This window comes from Oncorhynchus masou, unplaced genomic scaffold (genome assembly GCF_036934945.1).
Source record: "Oncorhynchus masou masou isolate Uvic2021 unplaced genomic scaffold, UVic_Omas_1.1 unplaced_scaffold_907, whole genome shotgun sequence".
Taxonomy (NCBI): domain Eukaryota; kingdom Metazoa; phylum Chordata; class Actinopteri; order Salmoniformes; family Salmonidae; genus Oncorhynchus; species Oncorhynchus masou.
Genome location: NW_027015545.1, coordinates 1 through 17,500, shown reverse-complemented (window position 1 = coordinate 17,500; position 17,500 = coordinate 1). Strand labels below are relative to the sequence as shown.

At 45.4% G+C, this 17,500-nt stretch overlaps 1 protein-coding gene across 1 annotated transcript in view; it reads right to left on the bottom strand.

Annotated features, from left to right (window-relative positions):
* Nucleotides 1-6,916, bottom strand: part of LOC135538098 (bone morphogenetic protein receptor type-2-like) — a gene marked incomplete at its 5' end in the record, with an annotated part of 36,770 nt that extends 29,854 nt beyond the window's left edge. Inside the window, 2 exons of the mRNA XM_064964082.1 lie at nt 371-543; nt 6,780-6,916. Coding sequence (XP_064820154.1) covers nt 371-543; nt 6,780-6,916 — 310 coding nt within the window. The remainder of the gene's footprint in view (nt 1-370; nt 544-6,779) is intronic.
* Nucleotides 6,917-17,500: the final 10,584 nt, after the last annotated feature.

Here is a 17,500-nt window from a genome sequence, read left to right as displayed (position 1 = left end):
GTGTGTGTGTGTGTGTTCACCTCTCGTTCTGCAGTGTGGTGGTCATAGGGTTAACCGTGGGGCTGTGTGTGTGTGTGTGTGTTCACCTCTCGTTCTGCAGTGTGGTGGTCATAGGGTTAACCGTGGGGCTGTGTGTGTGTGTGTGTGTGTTCACCTCTCGTTCTGCAGTGTGGTGGTCATAGGGTTAACCGTGGGGCTGTGTGTGTGTGTGTGTGTGTGTGTGTGCGTGTGTTCACCTCTCGTTCTGCAGTGTGGTGGTCATAGGGTTAACCGTGGGGCTGTGTGTGTGTGTGTGTGTGTTCACCTCTCGTTCTGCAGTGTGGTGGTCATAGGGTTAACCGTGGGGCTGTGTGTGTGTGTGTGTGTTCACCTCTCGTTCTGCAGTGTGGTGGTCATAGGGTTAACCGTGGGGCTGACAGACTTGGTCCGGTCCCAGATCAGCAGTAGTTCAGCCATGCGCTCCTCTGAACACTGAGCGGTCAGCCTGGCCTCAGCATCCTGGTCCCAACAGTCCTCCATGGTCTCCTTTAGGGACCGCACCGCCTGAGGGAAGGTTACAGAGGCTAACACATACCACACCACCACACCACACCATACCATACCACACCGCACACCACACATACCACACCATACCATACCACACCACATACCACACCACACCACACCACACCGCCTGACCGCCTGGGGGAAGGTTACAGAGGCTAACACATACCACACCACACCACACACGCCACAGGTCTCACCAAGCTGCACCGCCTGGGGAATACAGTATCATTACAATTAAAAGAGACAGAGTTAAATGTCTCCAAGACGACTTCAGAAGGATGGACCAGGTGATCAACATTGGAAAAGGAGGTGGACACTGACCAGGACCAGGTGAGGAGGTGGACACTGAGGACCAGGTGAGGAGGTGGACACTGTGGACCAGGTGAGGAGGTGGACACTGAGGAGATGGGCACTGTGGACCAGGTGGACCAGGTGAGGAGGTGGACACTCAGGACCAGGTGAGGAGATGGGCACTGTGGACCAGGTGAGGAGGAGTGGACACTGAGGACCAGGTGAGGAGGTGGACACTGTGGACCAGGTGAGGAGGTGGACACTGTGGACCAGGTGAGGAGGTGGACACTCAGGACCAGGTGAGGAGGTGGACACTGTGGACCAGGTGAGGAGGTGGACAGGTGGACACTGTGGACCAGGTGAGGAGGTGGACACTGAGGGACACAGGTGAGGAGGTGGACACTGAGGACCAGGTGAGGAGGTGGACACTGAGGACCAGGTGAGGAGATGGGCACTGTGGACCAGGTGAGGAGGTGGACAATGTGGACCAGGTGAGGAGGTGGACACTGAGGACCAGGTGAGGAGGTGGACACTGTGGACCAGGTGAGGAGGTGGACACTGAGGACCAGGTGAGGAGGTGGACACTGAGGACCAGGTGAGGTGGACACTGAGGACCAGGTGAGGAGGTGGACACTGAGGACCAGGTGAGGAGATGGGCACTGTGGACCAGGTGAGGAGGTGGACACTGAGGACCAGGTGAGAAGGTGGACACTGTGGACCAGGTGAGGAGGTGGACACTGAGGACCAGGTGAGGAGATGGACACTGTGGACCAGGTGAGGAGGTGGACACTGTGGACCAGGTGAGGACACTGGGACCAGGTGGACACTGTGGACCAGGTGAGGAGGTGGACACTGGACACTGACCAGGACCACTGTGGACCAGGTGAGGAGGTGGACACTGAGGACCAGGTGAGGGAGGTGGACACTGTGGACCAGGTGAGGAGGTGGACATTTCGGACCAGTATAAATATATTGGTACCATCTTTGACACCGTGAAGTTTGAGCAAAACAAAACAAGCCATTTATTCCTCAGGAAACTGAACCCAGTCAGTGTCCACAAACACCTTGTGTGTTTCTCCTTCGGTGTGCTGCTCCACATCCCTCTCTGTCAAGAACAGGAAGTGACCTCCAATTCACTGTGAACAACTGCTGTGAGACCTTCCCTATGACCATCTGGGGTACTGTAGGTCTCTCAGACGACCTGGCCCTGTTATCTGAGCTGCAGGCCAGGAGGAAAAGCCCATCACATCCTGGGGGACAGCACACATATGTCCTCAACCCACAGTTCCAAATCCGCACCCTTGGATGCCGACCTGCGCTGTCAAGTGCTCTACCAATAGGAGCGGGGCCTCGTTTGAGCTCGAAGCCATCCACCTGGATAAGAGGACCATTAAGGAAGACCTAGGGACGATTCTAGAGATAGTTGTTATTAATGGCAGGGGTAAACTGTCTGTCTGTCTGTCTGTCTCTCTGTCGTGTGTGTGTGTGTGTGTGTGTGTGTGTGTGTGTGTGTGTGTGTGTGTGTGTGTGTGTGTGTGTGTGTGTGTGTGTGTGTGTGTGTGTGTCCTGTCTGAAGCACCTTGTCAGACGTCAACAAACTGCCTCTCACGGATGAATTAAGTTGTATTGTATACTGTGTTTCTCTAGTTACCCAGAGTCAGATGAAGTCATTACCCAACTCATGTCTCTATGTGCAGTATGAAGGACCATGTGTTTGTTTTTTTACATTAAATACATCCTGAAATAGTGACTTTAAAATGATTAAAGCTTTTTAATGGAGATTCTGACCAAATCATTTTACATGTTCTTCAGAGCAGATAAGGCAATACTTTTAGTAACTGTGTCTGTCTCTCTTGACATTGTGTTGTGCACTTTCCTTTATCGTGCGGTGTGTGTGTTTCTTATCTAAGTGTTTACATCTCTGTCCAAGCCACAATAGAACAGGCACAATGGATTGTAGTCATTGTATTTAACTAGGCTGAATATTTGCTTGATGAAAACAACGACTCCCTTCAGCCCAGCCTCCAATATACTCAGTTGTGTAAAGTACTTAAGTACTACTTAAGTACTGCTTAAGTAGTTTTTTGGGGGGTATCTGTATTTTAGTATTTATATTTGACAACTTTTCCTTCATCACTATAAAAAAATATTGTACTTTTTACTCCATAAATTTTCCCTGACAATCAAAAGTACTTGTTACATGTTGAGTGCTTAGCAGGACAGGAGAATGGTGAAATTCACACACTTATCAAGAGAACACGTGGTCATCCCTACTGCCTCTGATCTGGAGGACTCACTAAACAGAGAACATCCCTGGTCATCACTACTGCCTCTGATCTGGAGGACTCACTAAACAGAGAACATCCCTGGTCATCCCTACTGACTCTGATCTGGGGGACTCACTAAAGAGAGAACATCCCTGGTCATCCCTACTGCCTCTGATCTGGAGGACTCACTAAACAGAGAACATCCCTGGTCATCCCTACTGCCTCTGATCTGGTGGACTCACTGAACAGAGAACATCCCTGGTCATCCCTACTGCCTCTGATCTGGAGGACTCACTAAACAGAGAACATCCCTGGTCATCCCTACTGACTCTGATCTGGAGGACTCACTAAACAGAGAACATCCCTGGTCATCCCTACTGCCTCTGATCTGGAGGACTCACTAAACAGAGAACATCCCTGGTCATCCCTACTGCCTCTGATCTGGAGGACTCACTAAACAGAGAACATCCCTGGTCATCCCTACTGCCTCTGATCTGGAGGACTCACTAAACAGAGAACATCCCTGATCCCTACTGACTCTGATCTGGAGGACTCACTAAACAGAGAACATCCCTGGTCATCCCTACTGACTCTGATCTGGAGGACTCACTAAACAGAGAACATCCCTGGTCATCCCTACTGCCTCTGATCTGGTGGACTCACTAAACACAGAACATCCCTGGTCATCCCTACTGCCTCTGATCTGGTGGACTCACTAAACAGAGAACATCCCTGGTCATCCCTACTGTCTCTGATCTGGAGGACTCACTAAACAGAGAACATCCCTGGTCATCTCTACTGCCTCTGATCTGGAGGACTCACTAAACAGAGAACATCCCTGGTCATCCCTACTGCCTCGGATCTGGAGGACTCACTAAGCAGAGAACATCCCTGGTCATCCCTACTGCCTCTGATCTGGAGGACTCACTAAACAGAGAACATCCCTGGTCGTCCCTACTGCCTCTGATCTGGAGGACTCACTAAACAGAGAACATCCCTGGTCATCCCTACTGCCTCTGATCTGGTGGACTCACTAAACACAAATGTATCTTTTGTAAATAATGTCTGAGTGTTGGAGTGTTCCCCTGGCTATCTGTAATGATGTCTGAGTGTTGGAGTGTTCCCCTGGCTATCTGCAATGATGTCTGAGTGTTGGAGTGTACCCCTGGCTATCTGTAATGATGTCTGAGTGTTGGAGTGTTCCCCTGGCTATCTGCAATAATGTCTGAGTGTTGGAGTGTACCCCTGGCTATCTGCAATGATGTCTGAGTGTTGGAGTGTACCCCTGGCTATCTGTAAATAATGTCTGAATGTTGGAGTGTTCCCCTGGCTATCTGTAAATAATGTCTGAGTGTTGGAGTGTTCCCCTGGCTATCTGCAATGATGTCTGAGTGTTGGAGTGTTCCCCTGGCTATCTGTAATGATGTCTGAGTGTTATTGTGTTCCCCTGGCTATCTGTAATGATGTCTGAGTGTTGGAGTGTTCCCCTGGCTATCTGTAATGATGTCTGAGTGTTGGAGTGTTCCCCTGGCTATCTGCAATGATGTCTGAGTGTTGGAGTGTACCCCTGGCTATCTGTAAATAATGTCTGAATGTTGGAGTGTTCCCCTGGCTATCTGTAAATAATGTCTGAGTGTTGGAGTGTTCCCCTGGCTATCTGTAATGATTTCTGAGTGTTGGAGTGTACCCCAGGCTATCTGTAATGATGTCTGAGTGTTGGAGTGTTCCCCTGGCTATCTGTAATGATTTCTGAGTGTTGGAGTGTTCACTTGGCTATCTGTAAATAATGTCTGAGTGTTGGAGTGTTCCCCTGGCTATCTGTAATGATTTCTGAGTGTTGGAGTGTTCCCCTGGCTATCTGTAATGATGTCTGAGTGTTGGAGTGTTCACTTGGCTATCTGTAATGATTTCTGAGTGTTGGAGTGTGCCCCAGGCTATCTGTAATGATGTCTGAGTGTTGGAGTGTGCCCCAGGCTATCTGTAATGATGTCTGAGTGTTGGAGTGTGCCCCAGGCTATCTGTAATGATGTCTGAGTGTTGGAGTGTACCCCTGGCTATCTGTAATGATGTCTGAGTATTGGAGTGTGCCCCAGGCTATCTGTAATGATGTCTGAGTGTTGGAGTGTACCCCTGGCAATCTGTAAATGATGTCTGGGTGTTGGAGTGTGTCCCAGGCTATCTGTAATGATGTCTGAGTGTTGGAGTGTACCCCTGGCTATCTGTAAATAATGTCTGAATATTGGAGTGTTCCCCTGGCTATCTGTAATGATGTCTGAGTGTTGGAGTGTACCCCTGGCTATCTGTAAATAATGTCTGAATATTGGAGTGTTCCCCTGGCTATCTGTAATGATGTCTGAGTGTTGGAGTGTTCCCCTGGCTATCTGTAAATAATGTCTGAGTGTTGGAGTGTTCCCCTGGCTATCTGTAAATAATGTCTGAGTGTTCCCCTGGCTATCTGTAAATAATGTCTGAGTGTTGGAGTGTTCCCCTGACTATCTGTAAATAATGTCTGAGTGTTGGAGTGTTCCCCTGACTATCTGTAAATAATGTCTGAGTGTTGGAGTGTTCCCCTGACTATCTGTAAATAATGTCTGAGTGTTGGAGTGTTCCCCTGACTATCTGTAAATAATGTCTGAGTGTTCCCCTGGCTATCTGTAAATAATGTCTGAGTGTTGGAGTGTTCCCCTGACTATCTGTAAATAATGTCTGAGTGTTGGAGTGTTCCCCTGGCTATCTGTAAATCAATAGAAACCAAGACAACGGTGCCGTCTACTTAATAGAAGGAATTTGAAACAACGTATACTTTTACTTCTACTTATGATACTTAAGTAGATTTTAGCAAATAGATTTACCGTTGATACTTAAGTATATTTGAAACCAAATACTTTTAGACTTTTCCTCAAGTAGTATTTTACTGGGTGACTTTTACTTTTACTTGAGTAACTTTCTATGAAGGTATCTATACTTTTACTCCAGTTTGACAATTGCATCCTTTTCCCACAACTACATATACTGTAGTTCTTGACGTAATTTCTCTCGTGAATCATTTGATTTGAATGATTTGAATGGTTTGATTTGAATGATTTGATTTGAATGATTTGAATAATTTGATTTGAATGATTTGATTTGAATGATTTGAATGATTTGAATAATTTGATTTGAATGATTTGATTTGAATGATTTGATTTGATATGATTTGATTTCTCTCTAGTGAAATGACACGTTGGGCTCACAAGTAATTGAACAGATGTCAATGAGTAGGCAGGGTAGCCTAGTGGTTAGAGCGTTGGACTAGTAACCACAAGGTTGCAAGTTCAAACCCCCGAGCTGACAAGGTACAAATCTGTCGTTCTGCCCCTGAACAGGCAGTTAACCCACTGTTCCCAGGCCGTCATTGAAAATAAGAATGTGTTCTTAACTGACTTGCCTGGTTAAATAAAGGTAATAAAATAAATGCATTCTATTCTGCATTCCGTTCAGAACACAGACGGGACTTTTTATTTGTTGAAGCTGAATGTTTGTAAACAAGCTAGCATGCTAATGTCACTGTAGCATGTAGAATCAGGCGAAACGTATGTTGTGGAATTCTCACCAACACTCCAGGGAACCGGATCACTGTTATGTGTAAAAACAACTTTGAGTGTTGAGTAATAGTTGTAATAGTATTCTCCTCACCAGACTGTTCTCTTTCCAGGCCTCAGGGAACTTGGGTCTCTCTTTCTCTCGAGACACCAGGACCTGCATGTCCTCAAAGGAGGGGTGGTTCCCTGCCTCGGCCTGGAACGCCATCTGGTAGTCGGGCACCGCCTCACCTAGAGGACACAATATCATCATTATCATTTCTCCTGGAGGACCAATATCATCATTACCATCTCTCCTGGAGGACACAATATCATCATTACCATCTCTCCTGGAGGACACAATATCATCATTACCATCTCTCCTAGAGGACACAATATCATCATTATCATTTCTCCTGGAGGACACAATATCATCATTACCATCTCTCCTGGAGGACACAATATCATCATTACCATCATCATTATCATTTCTCCTGGAGGACCAATATCATCATTACCATCTCTCCTAGAGGACACAATATCATCATTACCATCTCTCCTGGAGGACACAATATCATCATTACCATCTCTCCTGGAGGACACAATATCATCATTACCATCTCTCCTGGAGGACACAATATCATCATTACCATCTCTCCTGGAGGACACAATATCATCATTACCATCTCTCCTAGAGGACACAATATCATCATTACCATCTCTCCTGGAGGACACAATATCATCATTACCATCTCTCCTAGAGGACACAATATCATCATTACCGCCTCACCTAGAGGACACAATATCATCATTACCATCTCTCCTAGAGGACACAATATCATCATTACCATCTCTCCTATCATCATTATCATTTCTCCTGGAGGACACAATATCATCATTACCATCTCTCCTGGATCACAATGTCATCATTACCATCTCTCCTAGAGGACACAATATCATCATTACCATTTCTCCTGGAGGACACAATATCATCATTACCATCTCTCCTAGAGGACACAATATCATCATTACCATCTCTCCTGGAGGACACAATATCATCATTACCATCTCTCCTGGAGGACACAATATCATCATTACCATCTCTCCTGGAGGACACAATGTCATCATTACCATCTCTCCTGGAGGACACAATATCATCATTACCGCCTCACCTAGAGGACACAATATCATCATTACCGCCTCACCTAGAGGACACAATATCATCATTACCATCTCTCCTGGAGGACACAATATCATCATTACCATCTCTCCTGGAGGACACAATGTCATCATTACCATCTCTCCTGGAGGACACAATATCATCATTACCATCTCTCCTGGAGGACACAATAGCATCATTATCATTTCTCCTGGAGGACACAATATCATCATTACCATCACTCCTGGAGGACACAATATCATCATTACCATCTCTCCTGGAGGACACAATATCATCATTACCATCTCTCCTGGAGGACACAATGTCATCATTTGTATTTGTATGTATTATGGATCCCCATTAGTTCCTGCCAAGGCAGCAGCTTCTTTTCCTGGGGTTTATTATGGATCCCATTAGTTCCTGCCAAGGCAGCAGCTACTCTTCCTGGGGTTTATTATGGATCCCCATTAGTTCCTGCCAAGGCAGCAGCTACTCTTCCTGGGGTTTATTATGGATCCCCATTAGTTCCTGCCAAGGCAGCAGCTACTCTTCCTGGGGTTTATTATGGATCCCCATTAGTTCCTGCCAAGGCAGCAGCTCCTCTTCCTGGGGTTTATTATGGATCACCATTAGTTCCTGCCAAGGCAGCAGCTACTCTTCCTGGGGTTTATTATGGATCCCCATTAGTTCCTGCCAAGGCAGCAGCTACTCTTCCTGGGGTTTATTATGGATCCCCATTAGTTCCTGCCAAGGCAGCAGCTACTCTTCCTGGGGTCCAGCAAAATGAAGGCAGTTTATACAATTTTAAAAACACTACAACACATTCACAGATATCACAACACACGGTGTGCCCTCAGGCCCCTACCTCACCTATACCACAAATCTACAGTACTAAATCCATGTGTATGTATAGTGCGTATGTTATCGTATGTGTGACGTGTGTAGCATGTGTATGTGTGTGTGTTTGTGTTGCCTCACAGTCCCCACTGTTCCATAAGGTATATTTTAATCTGTTTTAAAATCTGATTCTACTGCTGCATCAGTTACCTGATGTGGAATAGAGTTCCATGTAGTCATGTCTCTATGTAGTACTGTGGAATAGAGTTCCATGTAGTCATGGCTCTATGTAGTACTGTGGAATAGAGTTCCATGTAGCCATGTCTCTATGTAGTACTGTGGAATAGAGTTCCATGTAGTCATGGCTCTATGTAGTACTGTGGAATAGAGTTCCATGTAGTCATGGCTCTATGTGGTACTGTGGAAAGAGTTCCATGTAGTCATGGCTCTATGTAGTACTGTGGAATAGAGTTCCATGTAGTCATGGCTCTATGTAGTACTGTGGAATAGAGTTCCATGTAGTCATGGCTCTATGTAGTACTGTGGAATAGAGTTCCATGTAGTCATGGCTCTATGTAGTACTGTGGAATAGAGTTCCATGTCGTCATGGCTCTATGTAGTACTGTGGAATAGAGTTCCATGTAGTCATGGCTCTATGTAGTACTGTGGAATAGAGTTCCATGTAGTCATGGCTCTATGTAGTACTGTGGAATAGAGTTCCATGTAGTCATGGCTCTATGTAGTACTGTGGAATAGAGTTCCATGTAGTCATGGCTCTATGTAGTACTGTGGAATAGAGTTCCATGTCGTCATGGCTCTATGTAGTACTGTGGAATAGAGTTCCATGTAGTCATGGCTCTATGTAGTACTGTGGAATAGAGTTCCATGTAGTCATGGCTCTATGTAGTACTGTGGAATAGAGTTCCATGTAGTCATGGCTCTATGTAGTACTGTGGAATAGAGTTCCATGTAGTCATGGCTCTATGTAGTACTGTGGAATAGAGTTCCATGTAGTCATGGCTCTATGTAGTACTGTGGAATAGAGTTCCATGTAGTCATGGCTCTATGTAGTACTGTGGAATAGAGTTCCATGTAGTCATGGCTCTATGTAGTACTGTGGAATAGAGTTCCATGTAGTCAATAGAGTTCCATGTAGTCTGGCTCTATGTAGTACTGTGGAATAGAGTTCCATGTCGTCATGGCTCTATGTAGTACTGTGGAATAGAGTTCCATGTAGTCATGGCTCTATGTAGTACTGTGGAATAGAGTTCCATGTAGTCATGGCTCTATGTAGTACTGTGGAATAGAGTTCCATGTGGTCATGGCTCTATGTAGTACTGTGGAATAGAGTTCCATGTCGTCATGGCTCTATGTAGTACTGTGGAATAGAGTTCCATGTAGTCATTTCCATGCTCTATGTAGTACTGTGGAAAAGAGTTCCATGTGGTCATGGCTCTATGTAGTACTGTGGAATAGAGTTCCATGTGGTCATGGCTCTATGTAGTACTGTGGAATAGAGTTCCATGTAGTCGTGGCTCTATGTAGTACTGTGGAATAGAGTTCCATGTAGTCATGGCTCTATGTAGTACTGTGGAATAGAGTTCTATGTAGCCATGGCTCTATGTAGTACTGTGGAATAGAGTTCCATGTAGTCATGGCTCTATGTAGTACTGTGGAATAGAGTTCCATGGAGTCATGGCTCTATGTAGTACTGTGTTCCTCCCAGAGTCTGTTCTGGACTTGGGGACTGTGAAGAGACTTCTGGTGGCATGTCTTGTTGGGTATGCATGGGTGTCTGAGCTGTGTGCCAGTAGTTTAGACAGACAGCTCGGTGCATTCAACATGTCAATACCTCTCACAAATACAAGTAGTGATGAAGTCAATCTCTCCTCCACTTTGAGCCAGGAGAGATTGACATGCATATTATTAATGTTAGATCTCTGTGTACATCCAACGACCAACCGTGTTGCCCTGTTCTGAGCCAATTGCAATTTTCCTAAGTCCTATTTTGTGGCACCTGACCAGACGACAAATCAGTAGGTGAAACAAAACTAGGGCCTGTACGACCTGCCTTGTTGATAGTGTTGTTAAGAAGGTAGAAACTAGGACCTGTAGGACCTGCCTTGTTGATAGTGTTGTTAAGAAGGTAGAAACTAGGGCCTGTAGAACCTGCCTTGTTGATAGTGTTGTTAAGAAGGTAGAAACTAGGGCCTGCAGGACGTGCCTTGTTGATAGTGTTGTTAAAAAGGTAGAAACTAGGGCCTGTAGGACGTGCCTTGTTGATAGTGCTGTTAAGAAGGTAGAAACTAGGGCCTGTAGGACGTGCCTTGTTTATAGTGTTGTTAAGAAGGTAGAAACTAGGGCCTGTAGGACCTGCCTTGTTGATAGTGTTGTTAAGAAGGTAGAAACTAGGGCCTGTAGGACCTGCCTTGTTGATAGTGTTGTTAAGAAGGTAGAAACTAGGGCCTGTAGGACCTGCCTTGTTGATAGTGTTGTTAAAAAGGTAGAAACTAGGACCTGTAGGACCTGCCTTGTTGATAGTGTTGTTAAGAAGGTAGAAACTAGGGCCTGTAGGACCTGCCTTGTTGATAGTGTTGTTAAGAAGGTAGAAACTAGGACCTGTAGACCTGCCTTGTTGATAGTGTTGTTAAGAAGGTAGAAACTAGGGCCTGTAGGACCTGCCTTGTTGATAGTGTTGTTAAGAAGGTAGAAACTAGGGCCTGTAGGACCTGCCTTGTTGATAGTGTTGTTAAGAAGGTAGAAACTAGGGCCTGTAGGACCTGCCTTGTTGATAGTGTTGTTAAGAAGGTAGAAACTAGGGCCTGTAGGACCTGCCTTGTTGATAGTGTTGTTAAAAGGTAGAAACTAGGGCCTGTAGGACCTGCCTTGTTGTTAGTGTTGTTAAGAAGGTAGAAACTAGGGCCTGTAGGACCTGCCTTGTTGATAGTGTTGTTAAGAAGGTAGAAACTAGGGCCTGTAGGACCTGCCTTGTTGATAGTGTTGTTAAGAAGGTAGAAACTAGGGCCTGTAGGACCTGCCTTGTTGATAGTGTTGTTAAGAAGGTAGAAACTAGGGCCTGTAGGACCTGCCTTGTTGATAGTGTTGTTAAGAAGGTAGAAACTAGGGCCTGTAGGACCTGCCTTGTTGATAGTGTTGTTAAGAAGGTAGAAACTAGGGCCTGTAGGACCTGCCTTGTTGATAGTGTTGTTAAGAAGGTAGAAACTATGGCCTGTAGGACCTGCCTTGTTGATAGTGTTGTTAAGAAGGTAGAAACTAGGGCCTGTAGGACCTGCCTTGTTGATAGTGTTGTTAAGAAGGTAGAAACTAGGCCTGTACCTGCCTTGTTGATAGTGTTGTTAAGAAGGTAGAAACTAGGGCCTGTAGGACCTGCCTTGTTGATAGTGCTGTTAAGAACGTAGAAACTAGAGCCTGTAGGACCTGCCTTGTTGATAGTGTTGTTAAGAAGGTAGAAACTAGGACCTGTAGGACCTGCCTTGTTGATAGTGTTGTTAAGAAGGTAGAAACTAGGGCCTGTAGGACCTGCCTTGTTGATAGTGTTGTTAAGAAGGTAGAAACTAGGACCTGTAGGACCTGCCTTGTTGATAGTGTTGTTAAGAAGGTAGAAACTAGGGCCTGTAGGACCTGCCTTGTTGATAGTGTTGTTAAGAAGGTAGAAACTAGGGCCTGTAGGACCTGCCTTGTTGATAGTGTTGTTAAGAAGGTAGAAACTAGGGCCTGTAGGACCTGCCTTGTTGATAGTGCTGTTAAGAAGGTAGAAACTAGGGCCTGTAGGACCTGCCTTGTTGATAGTGTTGTTAAGAAGGTAGAAACTAGGGCCTGTAGGACCTGCCTTGTTGATAGTGTTGTTAAGAAGGTAGAAACTAGGGCCTGTAGGACCTGCCTTGTTGATAGTGCTGTTAAGAAGGTAGAAACTAGGGCCTGTAGGACCTGCCTTGTTGATAGTGTTGTTAAGAAGGTAGAAACTAGGGCCTGTAGGACCTGCCTTGTTGATAGTGTTGTTAAGAAGGTAGAAACTAGGGCCTGTAGGACCTGCCTTGTTGATAGTGTTGTTAAGAAGGTAGAAACTAGGGCCTGTAGGACCTGCCTTGTTGATAGTGTTGTTAAGAAGGTAGAAACTAGGGCCTGTAGGACCTGCCTTGTTGATAGTGTTGTTAAGAAGGTAGAAACTAGGGCCTGTAGGACCTGCCTTGTTGATAGTGTTGTTAAGAAGGTAGAAACTAGGGCCTGTAGGACCTGCCTTGTTGATAGTGTTGTTAAGAAGGTAGAAACTAGGGCCTGTAGGACCTGCCTTGTTGATAGTGTTGTTAAGAAGGTAGAAACTAGGGCCTGTAGGACCTGCCTTGTTGATAGTGTTGTTAAGAAGGTAGAAACTAGGGCCTGTAGGACCTGCCTTGTTGATAGTGTTGTTAAGAAGGTAGAAACTAGGGCCTGTAGGACCTGCCTTGTTGATAGTGTTGTTAAGAAGGTAGAAACTATGGCCTGTAGGACCTGCCTTGTTGATAGTGTTGTTAAGAAGGTAGAAACTAGGGCCTGTAGGACCTGCCTTGTTGATAGTGTTGTTAAGAAGGTAGAAACTAGGACCTGCCTTGTTGATAGTGCTGTTAAGAAGGTAGAAACAAGGGCCTGCCTTGTTGATAGTGCTGTTAAGATGGTAGAAACTAGAGACTGTAGGACCTGCCTTGTTGATAGTGTTATTAAGAAGGTAGAAACGAGGACCTGTAGGACCTGCCTTGTTGATAGTGTTGTTAAGAAGGTAGAAACTAGGGCCTGTAGGACCTGCCTTGTTGATAGTGTTGTTAAGAAGGTAGAAACTAGGGCCTGTAGGACCTGCCTTGTTGATAGTGTTGTTAAGAAGGTAGAAACTAGGGCCTGTAGGACCTGCCTTGTTGATAGTGTTGTTAAGAAGGTAGAAACTAGGGCCTGTAGGACCTGCCTTGTTGATAGTGTTGTTAAGAAGGTAGAAACTAGGGCCTGTAGGACCTGCCTTGTTGATAGTGTTGTTAAGAAGGTAGAAACTAGGGCCTGTAGGACCTGCCTTGTTGATAGTGTTGTTAAGAAGGTAGAAACTAGGACCTGCCTTGTTGATAGTGCTGTTAAGAAGGTAGAAACAAGGGCCTGCCTTGTTGATAGTGCTGTTAAGATGGTAGAAACTAGAGACTGTAGGACCTGCCTTGTTGATAGTGTTGTTAAGAAGGTAGAAACGAGGACCTGTAGGACCTGCCTTGTTGATAGTGTTGTTAAGAAGGTAGAAACGAGGACCTGTAGGACCTGCCTTGTTGATAGTGCTGTTAAGATGGTAGAAACTAGAGACTGTAGGACCTGCCTTGTTGATAGTGTTGTTAAGAAGGTAGAAACGAGGACCTGTAGGACCTGCCTTGTTGATAGTGTTGTTAAGAAGGTAGAAATTAGGACCTGCCTTGTTGATAGTGTTGTTAAGAAGGTAGAAACTGGGGCCTGTTGGACCTGCCTTGTTGATAGTGCTGTTAAGAAGGTAGAAACTGGGACCTGTAGGACCTGCCTTGTTGATAGTGTTGTTAAGAAGGTAGAAACTAGGGTCTGTAGGACGTGCCTTGTTGATAGTGTTGTTAAGAAGGTAGAAACTAGGGCCTGTAGGACCTGCCTTGTTGATAGTGTTGTTAAGAAGGTAGAAACTAGGGCCTGTAGGACCTGCCTTGTTGATAGTGTTGTTAAGAAGGTAGAAACTAGGGCCTGTAGGACCTGCCTTGTCGATAGTGTTGTTAAGAAGGTAGAAACTAGGGCCTGTAGGACCTGCCTTGTTTATAGTGTTGTTAAGAAGGTAGAAACTAGGGCCTGTAGGACCTGCCTTGTTTATAGTGTTGTTAAGAAGGTAGAAACTAGGACCTGTAAGACCTGCCTTGTTGATAGTGTTGTTAAGAAGGTAGAAACTGGGACCTGTAGGACCTGCCTTGTTGATAGTGTTGTTAAGAAGGTAGAAACTAGGGTCTGTAGGACGTGCCTTGTTGATAGTGTTGTTAAGAAGGTAGAAACTAGGACCTGCCTTGTTGAAAGTGCTGTTAAGAAGGTAGAAACAAGGGCCTGCCTTGTTGATAGTGCTGTTAAGATGGTAGAAACTAGAGACTGTAGGACCTGCCTTGTTGATAGTGTTGTTAAGAAGGTAGAAACGAGGACCTGTAGGACCTGCCTTGTTGATAGTGTTGTTAAGAAGGTAGAAACGAGGACCTGTAGGACCTGCCTTGTTGATAGTATTGTTAAGAAGGTAGAAACTGGGACCTGTAGGACCTGCCTTGTTGATAGTGTTGTTAAGAAGGTGGAAACTAGGGTCTGTAGGACGTGCCTTGTTGATAGTGTTGTTAAGAAGGTAGAAACTAGGGCCTGTAGGACCTGCCTTGTTGATAGTGTTGTTAAGAAGGTAGAAACAAGGGCATGTAGGACCTGCCTTGTCGATAGTGTTGTTAAGAAGGTAGAAACTAGGGCCTGTATAGGAAGAAGGTAGAAACCTGCCTTGTCGATAGTGTTGTTAAGAAGGTAGAAACTAGGGCCTGTAGGACCTGCCTTGTTGATAGTGTTGTTAAGAAGGTAGAAACTAGGGCCTGTAGGACGTGCCTTGTTGATAGTGCTGTTAAGAAGGTAGAAACTAGGGCCTGTAGGACGTGCCTTGTTTATAGTGTTGTTAAGAAGGTAGAAACTAGGGCCTGTAGGACCTGCCTTGTTGATAGTGTTGTTAAGAAGGTAGAAACTAGGGCCTGTAGGACCTGCCTTGTTGATAGTGTTGTTAACAAGGTAGAAACAAGGGCCTGTAGGACCTGCCTTGTCGATAGTGTTGTTAAGAAGGTAGAAACTAGGGCCTGTAGGACCTGCCTTGTTTATAGTGTTGTTAAGAAGGTAGAAACTAGGACCTGTAAGACCTGCCTTGTTGATAGTGTTGTTAAGAAGGTAGAAACGAGGGCTTGTTGGACCTGCCTTGTTGATAGTGCTGTTAAGAAGGTAGAAACTGGGACCTGTAGGACCTGCCTTGTTGATAGTGTTGTTAAGAAGGTAGAAACTAGGGTCTGTAGGACGTGCCTTGTTGATAGTGTTGTTAAGAAGGTAGAAACTAGGGCCTGTAGGATGTGCCTTGTTGATAGTGTTGTTAAAAAGGTAGAAACTAGGGCCTGTAAGACGTGCCTTGTTGATAGTGTTGTTAAGAAGGTAGAAACTTGGGCCTGTAGGACCAGCCTTGTTGATAGTGTTGTTAAGAAGGTAGAAACTAGGGCCTGTAGGACCTGCCTTGTTGATAGTGTTGTTAAGAAGGTAGAAACTAGGACCTGCCTTGTTGATAGTGTTGTTAAGAAGGTAGAAACTAGGGACCTGCCTTGTTGATAGGTTGTTAAGAAGGTAGAAACTAGGGCCTGCAGGACCTTGTTGATAGTGTTGTTAAGAAGGTAGAAACTAGGGCCTGTAGGAGCTGCCTTGTTGATAGTGTCGTTAAGAAGGTAGAAACTAGGGCCTGTAGGACCTGCCTTGTTGATAGTGGAAGGTAGAAACAAGGGCCTGTAGGACCTGCCTTGTTGATACTGTTGTTAAGAAGGTAGAAACAAGGGCCTGTAGGACCTGCCTTGTCGATAGTGTTGTTAAGAAGGTAGAAACTAGGACCTGCCTTGTTGATAGTGCTGTTAAGAAGGTAGAAACTAGGAACTGTAGGACGTGCCTTGTTGATAGTGTTGTTAAGAAGGTAGAAACTAGGGCCTGTAGGACGTGCCTTGTTGATAGTGTTGTTAAGAAGGTAGAAACTAGGGCCTGTAGGACGTGCCTTGTTGATAGTGTTGTTAAGAAGGTAGAAACTAGGGCCTGTAGGACGTGCCTTGTTTATAGTGTTGTTAAGAAGGTAGAAACTAGGGCCTGTTGTTGAGGTTGTTAAGAAGGTAGAAACGTGCCTTGTTGATAGTGTTGTTAAGAAGGTAGAAACTAGGGCCTGTAGGACCTGCCTTGTTGATAGTGTTGTTAAGAAGGTAGAAACTAGGGCCTGTAGGACCTGCCTTGTCGATAGTGTTGTTAAGAAGGTAGAAACAAGGGCCTGTAGGACCTGCCTTGTGCCTTGTTGATAGTGTTGTTAAGAAGGTAGAAACTAGGGCCTGTAGGACCTGCCTTGTTGATAGTGTTGTTAAGAAGGTAGAAACTAGGGCCTGTAGGACCTGCCTTGTTGATAGTGTTGTTAAGAAGGTAGAAACAAGGGCCTGTAGGACCTGCCTTGTTGATAGTGTTGTTAAGAAGGTAGAAACTAGGGCCTGTAGGACCTGCCTTGTTTATAGTGTTGTTAAGAAGGTAGAAACTAGGACCTGCCTTGTTGATAGTGTTGTTAAGAAGGTAGAAACTAGGACCTGTAAGACCTGCCTTGTTGATAGTGTTGTTAAGAAGGTAGAAACGAGGGCCTGTTGGACCTGCCTTGTTGATAGTGTTGTTAAGAAGGTAGAAACGAGGGCCTGTAGGACCTGCCTTGTTGATAGTGTTGTTAAGAAGGTAGAAACTAGGGCCTGTAGGACCTGCCTTGTTGATAGTGTTGTTAAGAAGGTAGAAACGAGGGCCTGTAGGACCTGCCTTGTTGATAGTGTTGTTAAGAAGGTAGAAACTAGGGCCTGTAGGACCTGCCTTGTTGATAGTGCTGTTAAGAAGGTAGAAACTGGGACCTGTAGGACCTGCCTTGTTGATAGTGTTGTTAAGAAGGTAGAAACTAGGGTCTGTAGGACGTGCCTTGTTGATAGTGTTGTTAAGAAGGTAGAAACTAGGGCCTGTAGGATGTGCCTTGTTGATAGTGTTGTTAAAAAGGTAGAAACTAGGGCCTGTAGGACGTGCCTTGTTGA